At 40.5% G+C, this 12,158-nt stretch overlaps 1 protein-coding gene and 1 long non-coding RNA gene across 2 annotated transcripts in view; one reads left to right on the top strand and one right to left on the bottom strand.

The window, feature by feature from the left end:
- Positions 1–12,158, top strand: part of LOC118493258 — a 185,462-nt gene that overhangs the window by 136,748 nt on the left and 36,556 nt on the right. The window lies entirely within an intron of this gene.
- The window catches only part of cdh11 (cadherin 11, type 2, OB-cadherin (osteoblast)), an 89,333-nt gene that overhangs the window by 9,978 nt on the left and 67,197 nt on the right, over positions 1–12,158 (bottom strand). The window contains exons 7-8 of the mRNA XM_031316129.2: positions 11,745–11,912; positions 4,045–4,232 (exon numbers count right to left, since the gene is read on the bottom strand). Coding sequence (XP_031171989.1) covers positions 4,045–4,232; positions 11,745–11,912 — 356 coding nt within the window. The remainder of the gene's footprint in view (positions 1–4,044; positions 4,233–11,744; positions 11,913–12,158) is intronic.

Here is a 12,158-nt window from a genome sequence, read left to right on the forward strand (position 1 = left end):
GCAGCAAAAACAGGAGTAACCCACATGCACACTAGTATAATATTACATGATATAATATGAGTAGTTTGGGACCAAAATGAATCATTTGGTTGTTTCGCCTGTTTTTAATGAGCCAGGATTAGTTTTGGGAGTTTGGGACACCACATGATAAAAGGGAGTAAGAAGTGTTATGGGTGACATGGAGGGTGATGAAATTGAAGTCCCAGGCCACAAGACTGGCTTTTTTTTCTTTCTTCCTATATCATTTTTCATTTATTACACACTTTATAACCAAGACCGGTAAATTGAGAATACAAGTTAAAAGTTTTTTTCAATATCACAGGTATGCCAATGAAAAAATCCTGGGATTCAATTCACTCATATAGAACTGAGCTCCAATTCACTTACTCTATATTAGGAGAAAACCAATTGACTTGTAATGGCCTTGATATTGAATAGACTTGAGTGTGTGCTTTGAGGTATGCCGCTCAAAAAGAAAACATCACACATTTTCCTCACATCACCTTTTCATTGAGCCATTAAAAAGTGGCACAGCAGTTACAAAGCGATGACTCTAGTCTTGCGTCTAATAATTCTTCCTCTTTCTCCCTGACTTCTATTCTTATGGATTGAGTACTGCAGGGAAAACCGTTAAGTCAACAAATGGGTTGGCAGCCATTGTATAAAAGCTATAATACCAAAGTGATGCTCTCTGCCATGGTTAGGAGGACTTGCACATTGCCAGCAGCACTTGGCTGCAACATGCACTCATCCCCAGCTCCGTCGTAGCCATAATCACAGTGGAAAAAAAAAAAAAAAAAGGACTGTTATGGGTATCATTGCTGTATTATGAACCCAGATTATAACCACTTCCCCCCCCCCCACCACTATTTTTCCAGCCAGTACGGCTGATGTGCTGGCAAAGTCCCAGGAGCAAGCTTGATCTTTTCATCTCCTGGCTACCATCACTTAATGAAATTCCAGTAGAAGGAGAGCGGTTTACTGTCATAGAGGAGTGAATAAACTAGAAAATATTCCCTTTAAGAAGCTAGAATCTGAATTTTTAACTTTTTTTTTTTTTTTTAATAACAAATTATCAAAATGGTTGGCAATTAATTTAATAATTGACGATTAATTGATTAATCTTTGCAGATGTGGAAGCAACCCTGCTTTTTATTGATAAAAGGCTCTGAACTCTATCAAGAATATAGCAGAGAAGGGTTTAACACCAAGGATATGATATTGTTTCCTTTTTGATGTCAGTGATCAACCATGGTGGCCAGTCCCCATAATCTGCAGGTAACGCCTGTGAAAACAGCTTGCAGTAGCTCTCTAATCGGATCAGATTCAGAACTGTTTTCATGTGACGCAGCTGCCAAATGACTCAGTGCTAGAGGGACATTTCTTTTTAATGGTTTGTTCCACTCTCATTCAGTCGCAGCGACATCTGACTCTGTGGTGTCGGTGTTTAACGTGTTGATGACAGGTACAATGCTAGTTGGGTAGATGTGACCCAGTTCTTTCATTTTCTCTTTTTCGTCACGCTCCCTCTGTCTCTGGATCTCCTCTGCCCTCTCTCTCTCTCTCTCTCCCTCAATCTCCCAGTCTACAGAGCCACCCTCTCTTTATTCTCTCCCTCTTTGTGTAATCAGTGTGAGATAATAATATTCACAATACTGCCTTCCTCCCTATTCTCCCTCTCTCTCCCTAACACACACACACACACACACACACACACACACACACACACACACACACACACACACACACACACACACACACACACACACAGCTCTTTAATATTCTGTGGACTGCTTTCGTCAGGACACAGTTGAAAGAGAATAACTGATGTGTGTGTGTGTGTGTGTGTGTGTGTGTGTGGTACATGACTTTTTTTACTCTGAGATCGATGGTCCTGTCTAGTTTTAGTCATAGTGAGTTGAGCGTAAGATGTTTACACGCGCATTTAATACTTCTCAAAGTTTTCTGCCTTTGGCTTTTTGGCACATGCACAAACCTGTGTGCACACAGACAAACATGCCCCACTTGAGTGGAATCAGTTGCTCTCGTTACTTTAATGGGGCTGTCCTGCTTTGCTCATCAGTACATTTAATCACATTTGCTTCTAACTTCTTTGACATATCCTTTTTTTTAAGTTTTATTTGTATTCCAGTTCTTACTCAAATCTGGTCAAACTTACAAATTCCCACCTGATAGCTGCCCACTACAACCACATAGTTGTCTACTGTTCTACTGATCTGTGGGTTAACTGCCTTGCTCCAGGGCACACACATTGCAGTTGTTGAGAGAGGAGAGGGAGCATTACTCATTATCACTCGCTCATTTACCTGCTTAATCCTGGTGGGATGGGAGCCCCTAACCCTGGCAGTCTTAATGCCATGCTCTAGCACTGAGCTCCAATGGAATCGCTCATGCAGACGGTTGTGAGAAAAAGCATGAAACAGACTTGTATCGATTGATTCAGACGGAGATTTTCCCACAGCATCAGTAAAAACGAGCTGTGGGTTAAGGCTGGCTGCTCTTTTGAGCAACGTCATTGCTGTCTGGACAGGAAATGCAGCTTTCCACGAATGCCATCACACTTTCAAGCACATACTGTAATTATATATTTGAATGCCAAGCCTTTCACCAAATACGGACATGCTGCTTTTCTGTGGGTTGAATGTCTGGTAAACCTAAAATTGTCTTCTTTTAATTTCTAGCATAACAATCCAAAACAGAGGGGAAAAAAGAGCTTTTTCAGAGACTTTGGTGTACATTTCCTTCTTATTTTGCCCCACACATTGATAGCGCGACTATAAATGGTATTATTATTTCGACTGAGAGACTGAGAGGGCGGACGCCACAGGCTACCACAGCTCACTGAAAGATTCAGCTCATAAGCCTGACACATACAGCAGTATATGTGTGTGTGAGTGTTTGTGTGCGTGTATAAGAAAGAGAGTGCTGTGTATTTGACAGAACACTGTGTGTATTTGAGAGAAGACGGGACTGCGTGTGTGCAATAAAGAGACAAAGAGTGCGCAAAAGTAATTGTGTGTGCTGAGCTGGATCACTGAGAGCTACAGTTAGTGTGTGTGTGTGTGTGTGTGTGTGTGTGTGTGTGGGGGGTCGTCATAGTGCAGAAAACAAGCTCTCTGCACTAGAGTAGCATGAAAGTTAATGCAGTCACACATACACACAACCATGAAAGTGAGTGTTCATATCAAACACAATAAGAAACCGTGAGGGTCATCAGAGAAGGGAAGGGAACACCAGCAAAACCTTTCTAACTGCTGCATATCTTTTTCTTTTAACACATTACATTAACACACAAATATGGAGTCAAATAATAGACTTGTTGAGGTCATACACCAAACTGCTTTGTCTTTAGAAAATGTGCCGTCTCAACTATGTTTCTGTGCTGGTAAAATTGAAAAAGCGGATGATGATGCACACATGAAACAGCCACTTTCAGCTAATAGTGCTTTTGACAAATGTTCTTTACCAGAAATGGCTACAACCAGAAGAAACAAAAACAACCAACAAACTGTGAAATCTTGACTTTCATTACTGCATCCCCACCTACGAATGCATCCTAACAACTTTTACTAACTTTAAATACGTCTGTCCTGTTCTCCCAAGCTCATTTCTTTCTTCTTTTCTGCCTTTCCTGGCTATAATCAATATATATATTTGAATATATACACATGCACTCACGCACAGCAGCAGACACACAAACAGACTAGTTGGTGAACATAGCGGAGCATTTAGCATCTAAAAGAGCCAGATAGTTCCATTAGCAGTTGGTGGAGACCAAAAACATAGCTACAAGAGACTGAATATTGGTCTAATATTAATTAGATGGACAGAAACGCGACTCCAAAAGAATGAAAATGCTGCTCTGTAACTGCTGGATGTGTAAATAAGAAACTGCTGGCTTACAAGTTTGTCTTGTCAACTTAAAGGTTGTTTTCACAAATTGTTTCCGCTGCCTCCAAGTGGCCAAAAACAAATCACTCATAGCAGGTTTAAGTTCATTGGTCTTGTTCTTTCATTCCTTACCTTCTTCAGTTTAATAACAGCCTCTCTGGTCTCAGAGTCAGTTCTCAGTTCAAACATGGCCAGTCCATCTCCGTCCACTAAGCGGTAGTTCACCATCCCGTTGTCTCCAAGGTCAGGGTCTTTGGCCTTAAGACGGCCCACCTCCTCTCCTGGCACTTTATCCTCTGATACAGACATGGAATACACACCTGGGAGAAAAAAAAGGCAAAATAATTTACTTGGCTTTGGTTGCCTGGTTGGTGATGTTAATGTCAACTTCTGGTCATAGCTTGCTTTTGTATTCAACACTCTAGAGTCTTTAGAGAATTCCTGGCTGGCTGCCACTGTGTTTACTATCTGAGGCAGGGTCAGTTTTTGGAGGGCAGAGAGGCATTAACATGAACTATGCCATCTGTCTCATATGGCCCAAAGGATATGCATATGGCCCAAAGGATATTAATACCCCCTATAGTGTCAGGTGAGTGTATGTCTGACGGAGTAGACACCTGGCTTGCAGAATGGGAGCAGTAGGACCATATGTCTACAGTAGTCTCTCTCCTCTTTTGTCCCTCTCTATCATCTCTCATTCACTTTTTCCCCCAAACCTTTTTCTCCCCTCATCTCATTCGTCTTCTGTCATTTTATCATCAAATCCTCCTCTCGCCTCTGTCCATCATTCTACTTCTACTTCCCAGATCTGTAATTTCCTCCTTCCTTTCTCCCCTTCCATCTTCTCCAGAGCTCCCCAATCCCTCCTTCCTCGCGTCCTCCTCCTACGCTATAATTTAGGAATTGAGCACAGAGTAGACTCTTCACTTTATAGGTCGTACACCATTAGCATGTGTATCCTGCTTGTCCAGGCGTCCCAATTTTGTGAATCGTGAAATTTGCTTTGTCACGTGGCTTCTGAGCAAATGCGAGTGGGAGAGGAGGGCGATTCACAGGACTTGATCCATCCAGCCCAAATCTCTCATGCCACCACATCCCCTTCAATCCTCACCAAATCCCTCCTCCCAATCTTTCCTCTTCCTCGCTGTTCCTGCTTTTTAAACTTCTCTCCATACTGTTTGACTCTGCTTTGGTAACATCGTTCCCTCCCTCTGCATCTCTATATGCTTCTCCCCTATCCACGTCATCCTTCCAAATCTCTCCTCCCCCTCTCCGCCCTGCTTCTCTCACATGCATTCCTCCTCCTCTCTCTCTTCTGCCTGCCTCTTCTGGCTAAAAACTCATTTCATCCTTGCCCTCCCTTTGCCTCTCTCTTCTCCTGTCGTTCCATTCTTGCCCGTCCTAAGTAGCTTAACTTCAATGGCTCCTGGCAGCTGAGTTAAACATTGTATGACAGGACACACAGGCAGCCTGGCATACCTGGCTGCGAGCTAAAATGAGACACAGCTCATACAGGAAATGTATATTTGCCATCGAGGACCACAGTGGAAGCAAATATGAGTTTCAAAAAGTAAGTCATGCACGTGTAAATCACCCGTACTTTTCTTTTTTTAATTAAAAACTAATGTTCTTTTACACCCGTTACTCTATGAGAAAGCAAGTAGGAGAGTTTGAGAAAGTCATTAGGCGCTTTCATTACCCCCACATAAATGATTGCACTATTTGTATTCACAGAGATGTCCGATCTTGGAAAAAAACGCTCATAAAACCAGCAAAGTTTAGATATAAACACCAATAAAGAGCCTCATAAATGTAACTCATGTAATGACCACAATCAACCAAGATCAGTGATTTTAATCTGATAACCAACAATAATGCATTTTTACATTACTTGTAATTTATTACTACTTATACTGGAGACATATATGTGTCATATTGGCAATGTAGTAGATGTTATTAGTATAGTTTAGGAAAACATATTGCCTCTGTCCAACAATGGGCACCGGTTTTATTTTTTAAAACAAACTGAACAGCTATTTATGTATATATTTATTTAAGTGACAATTATTAACTAGAGAGTTCTTTACTCATGCACAGAGCTAATGTGTCACTGTGTGTGTGTGTTGTGTGTGGACTTAAGCTTGATTTATGCTTCAGCGTTAAATCTACACCCTGGCTACGTACGTGGAGACACAAACCTACACCGGATCCTCCGCCGTAGCCTGATGTGCACTTCTCGAAAAATTAAACTACGCGTCGCTCGGCCGTGGCTTGGCAGCGTTGCATTTCCCCCTACTTATTTCCTGGTCCTCCTCCTCCATAAACAATATGAAATCAAGGAGACTTTTCCTGCCACAGATTTCCCACCGTGGTCAGAAAGCACAGGCGAGACTCACTATGACTCTAGAGTCGCTACTCGCTCCGAAGCTAATCACCGTCACTCTGTCTCTTATAAAATTAATAAATAATGTCCACTTATTTTAAATGGCCATGAAGATGTGCTATGGTTCAAGAAAAGTTGAGATATTTTTTATTTGTTGCTATTTTTGTTGGATTATTTATGTGTCTTCTCAGTTTTAATGTATTTTACACATAATATTGCTTTCTGGCCAAACCTTTATTGGAAATTCCTCCCCCAGGTTTAAAGATGGTTTTAACATCCCTGCTGTGGCACAGAAATACCTTACCGAATGGTAATCATCCTTTCCTTTCATGTCAGGTTTTTCTTTATTAATGGATCCTTGTTTGTTTTTTGGTGATGAGAATAGACGGTTCTGTAATAACAGTCCTAAAAGACATTGGAGGTAAATATTGTGCAAATACAATCCTGCAGATATCAACCAAAAAGATTATCTTTCACAGCTTCAGATGTCTTTTACAATCTGCTTTGTTCTGCATTGCTAATGTTTAAACAGGAATGAGAGAGAGCTGGCTGTGAAGGACTGTGGCTGACATATATAATCAAAACCATCTCTGTCATGTCAGTCTAATAAAGTCCGAGAGAGTTTAAGAACAATCGCTTGTTATTTGCCTTTGTTTTTCTGCTCCTCCTCCTGTCTGTGCTGTAATAGATTTTCAGAGTGGCAAACCTGAAGATGCTTGATAATAAGGTGTAAGGGAGAGAATTACACAGAAAGCAGAACTGAAAGGCTGCTGGAACATATGAGAGGGAGCCAAGGGAGTCAAGCTGTGCTGTATCTTTTTCTGTCTGTTTTTATCTCCGTTGTCTTTTCTCTCTCTTTGTATCAGCTTTATTTCTCTTTTTTTCTGCCTTTTGCTTTGCCTCTGTTTTTCTTTCTTGACTTACTTATCTGATTTCCCATTTTCTCTCTCTCTCCAGCTCCGCTCTCTCTCATTCTGCTCAACTACTAAATAAGTAATCACTGTCCTCGTTCACACCATCTGGGATGCTTTTCTTGCAGGTGTTTGTACTGCTTCCACTTTTTTTTTTAACAAGGGTACCAACTTTCACAACATATTGCTATTTGATGTGTTGTCCTGTATCACAGATGTAAACTGCCAGTGATGCACAGCTGATGTTTGGAGTAATGCAAATAGGTACTGAGTAAACACTTAAGATTAATAATGTTTGGTTATAAAACCTGCATTTTGTCCTTTTTGTTATTTTCAAAATGCTTTATATCCACTTTGGATATGGGAACATAAGGATAGCGTGTGGTTAGGAAACCCATCCTTACTACAGCCATGTTTCTCACATCATTGTAGCGTTTTTTCATTATTGTACTAAATAGTGCTGTCTTAATGGAAAGTATTGGATTTGAAAATGTAAATAATATGTCCTTTTGCCAACAAATCCTACTGACACGGTTATCTACCTACCTTTTAATGGTTTTAGGCCCCAGTTAACTTGGCTTTAACATACACTCAGTGACCACTAAATAGTTACACCTGTCAAATCGATCAGCAATAAATTCCACCTTTACAAAGATAATTATGTTCAGTTTTTGATGGACACTTTCAGAGAGGTATTAACTATGCAGTTGTGTTGAACTGGACTGCATTATTGAGGTGTTTAACCTCCTCACTTACAAACATGAGATTTAATAGATACACATTTTAATACAATGCAGTCCAGCCCAACAACACCACCCACCACTAACTTGAACCTCAGTAATAAATGTGGAGTTAAGTCAACAGCTCCATGTCAGTGTCAATCAAAACTGAACACTATCCTCTTTGTAAAGGTGAGTATGGCTGATCTGTTGAACTGGATTGCATTAGATTATATGTTTCAACATTGTGCTATCTACGATTATGTAAGAGCTCATAGTACTAAGAAGAAATATGGATATCTCAGTATGGACACTTCCAAATATACCGTACATACATACTGAAGACAATCTGCTGGTGAAAAATATAAAATTCTCCTTCAAAATGTCCGTTTGTCGTGAACTACAGAATCAGATTTTTGCTTTGCATTGCAAGACACTGGTGCGCAGTCAGCTTGTTGGAATACACAAGAACTGGAGTGATGGTTTTGACAGTTTCTTTCTCTCTTTCTCTCTGTCTTTTACATTCCCTCCCTCATTGCTTCTGCTCGTGTCTCTCTCTTTCCTCGCCTATTCAGCTTCTCCACAGGCTAAATCCTGAGCCCTCGTCTCTTCTTTTCTCCTCCTGTCTTTTCTCCTCCTGTCTTTTCGCCATCCATTCCTGCAGCTACTCTGCTGAATTGCTACCAGGAGTGGCTCTGCTCACAGCCACGGGAGGGGAGAACGTGGAAGAACAAATGAAAAAACAACAGAGAGGCAGAAAGATACTCCATGACAGGGTGAGGGAGAAGATGGATACAGAAACAGAGAAAGGGGGTGTTGGACATAGGAGGAGACGTGGTTGAAACTGGTTGAAAAAAATACAGTGGTGCAAATCATTGCAGAGGTTTACATTATTCCCATTTCTATCAGATAACCAGAAAGATTGAATCCAGGGACGTCACTAGGATTGAAGGACAGGGGGGGGCTTAGCCCAGAGGCTATGCAAAACTTTCCCTTGCAAAATCTTACTTACAAACTCTAAAGTTAGCTTTTAGATACATCAAAGCTGCATCGGGGGGATTTACTTAGGCCAGACTGTGCTCCTGCTGAGTTCTTCTTTAGGCTAAGACTTAACCGCTATCTATCTGCCCGTGTAAATGTGTGGTAAAGTAATACCATACCTAATTCCTCTCTCTATTAGATAAGTTGCAGGTCAAAATAAGACTATTTAATTACTAGGGGTGTAACGATATACGTATTCGTATTGAACCGTTCGGTACGAGGCTTTCAGTTAGGTGCGCATTACAAAGCGAACGATTCGTTGGACTAATCCTATTTCATTTTTTAAAAAAGAGCTTAAATTATGTGAAATATAATATTCTCATGCCGCAGCACTCAACAAGGCAGCCCAAATGACGAAACAGGTAGCATGCTGTCTGCCCTTCCCACTCCTAAAGAAAAACACACAACTCCAGTCAGGCATGATAGGCTGAACTAGCTTGTTGCAATATGGTTGACAAGGATTTAAAGTATGTCTGATTTAATAACCTGATGGCGAGATGAATAAAAGTTCTAGTATGTATGTATGTATGTATGTATACGTATGTATGTATATATTTATGTATGTATGCTCATATATAGCCTATAGTCTATATTTAGGCAACATCTACATACTTGTTTAATTTATTACAGCAAAGGAATGCAGAAAGTTAAGTTGGTCAGAATCAAGCATATATAATAAATATCATGAAATAATTTAGTTTAGGCTATTCCTTGGTGCCTCTCTCTCTCTCTCTCTCTCTCTCTCTCTCTCTCTCTCCCTCTCCTCAAATATCTTCCAGTATCCATTTGTTCAATGAATTGAAAGATATATTGGTACAATAGCATTAACAGTGACACTATGATATTTAGGGACTACTATAGAGAAAGCAGACTATATTAATGGTAAAGAATAGAGAGCTTCGGATACTTTACTAGGCAAGCTATTTCTTGTATTTCACTCGTTTACACTAGCTAGACTAATGTTTTCTATAGCCAACTAAAATATTCCTTTATCTTTACCTCAAGTAAATGTAGCTAAAGTGAAGCAAGTAAAAGTCATTAACAACAACTCACTGTGTGTGCGGTAGTAAGTCCAGACCAAAGATTTGCGATGAGACAAGATAAATCCTGCAGCTATTTGCAACACAGCGGTCAGCAGCATTCTGAAAGCTGCCAGTTTAAACCAATGAGAAGAGACAAGACGGTGTATCATCTTCATAGCCATTGACTCTTTGTACTTCTGTCTAACTTTCGACTTCCCGGCTTTTTTGTAGCTGGATATATTATTTGTTGTTTCTAATATAGAATTTGGATAACGTTAATGATAGTGAGATACTTGCTACAGTTGCATTTTGAGTGATAAATCGGCAAAAACAACATTTTATTTCTCTGATTTACTGCTTTGTTTTAATGCTGCCTGGCGCTCTCTCTCTTCAGTAACTCTCCACCTCGCTCGTCCACATACCGTTACCGTGCAGGCGGCCGCTCGTAAGCCTCTCTCTAAAACACTGCCATTTCGACCAGTTGACAGTTCGTGAAATAGAAATAAAACAGACTGCAGTACAACAACACCAACAGATGAATGGTGAAGGAAGATTGATTCCACGTAGTGAGTAATACAGAGTGCACTGTAAAAAAAATTAAAATCTAATTATTTTTCTTATTATTTGGGGGGGCTTAGGAACATTTTGGGGTAGCTTCAGCCCCCCTAAAATAGGCCTAACGAAGTCCCTGATTGAATCTTTGGTGGAACATTAGCTGTCTGGGTGTACTTGTTATTACCAACATTGCCATAAGATTAATCATATTTGAGAGTAATACCTGCAGAAGGGTTAACCCTGTACAAATTGTGATTTCTTCAAAATCTATTACCAAAAATAAGTATTGAATTTTGATGTCTCTCTCTCTGTCTCATTTCCTCTTTAAAGATTAAATCTACAGCTCTTGACAAATCCAGGCTAAATATTTCACTACTTTTTATTGCTCAGCAAGTCAGTAATTCAACAAATGTCCTTAGGAGAGGTTTAAACGCATGCACGTACGCACGCACGCACACCAAGCACACACACACGCCTGAAGACATTGCAGGGGACCAGTAAAGAACCTTTAATAATTGATTTCTTAAGTTATCTTTTGTGCCTCCTACTGTGATTTCCCTAGCTTCTATATTGCTTGCTAGAGACGTGCTTTCTGGGTTATACACACCGACATACAGTACACACAGAGTGATGTACATGTACACACGTGTAAGTGGACCGACATAACCCACATGTATGGATGTACGGTGCAGGAAAGGATAGAAAGTTGCAGGATGGGAGTACAGGCAGACTGTAATGTGGCTGGTGGTGATGCCATACGTAGAAACGTTACATGCAGTCTTACAGTAGATATTATAGATAGATTGAAGTCAGTAATTCAACAAATGTCCTTAGGAGAAGTTTAAACGCACGCATGCACTCACACACGCACGAACACCAGGCACACACACACACACACACACACACACACACACACACACGCCTGAAGACATTGCAGGGGGGCAGTAAATAACCTTTAATACTTGATTTCTTAAGTTATCTTTTGTGCCTCCTACTGTGATTTCCCTAGCTTCTATATTGCTTGCTAGAGACATGCTTTCTGGGTTATACACACCGACCTACAGTACACACACAAAAGGATAGAAAGCTGCAGGATGGGAGTACAGGCAGACTGTAATGTGGCTGGTGGTGATGCCATACGTAGGAACGTTACATGCAGTCTTACAGTAGATATTATAGATAGATAGGTGTTTGTACTCACTCTGTGGAAATTTTGGAGGGTTGTCGTTGACGTCTGTGAGGGTGATTTTAACCTCGGTGGTCCCCGACAGCCCACCCATGTGACCACCCATGTCTTTGGCCTGGATGACGACATCATACTCCTGGCGTGCCTCACGGTCCATGTTTGGCAAGGCTGTACGAATTATACCTGAATGGACATATGTTAACATTAAAGGAATGCTCAGCTTTCACTTTCTTTATGACTATTGCGTCATTATCAATTTAAATGATGCAATTCAGACATGTTATTTTAATGACTAAAAAAACCTTTAATGTGATTTACTTTCCTAAGGGTGATTGTCATTTATTTCGAGACATTTCATTTTGGAAGAAAACACACCATCCGTCATCGTTTATTTACATCAGAACTCTAGTTAAACGTGTAAAGTATTAT

Source organism: Sander lucioperca, chromosome 15 (assembly GCF_008315115.2).
Source record: "Sander lucioperca isolate FBNREF2018 chromosome 15, SLUC_FBN_1.2, whole genome shotgun sequence".
NCBI classification, from domain to species: Eukaryota; Metazoa; Chordata; class Actinopteri; order Perciformes; family Percidae; genus Sander; species Sander lucioperca.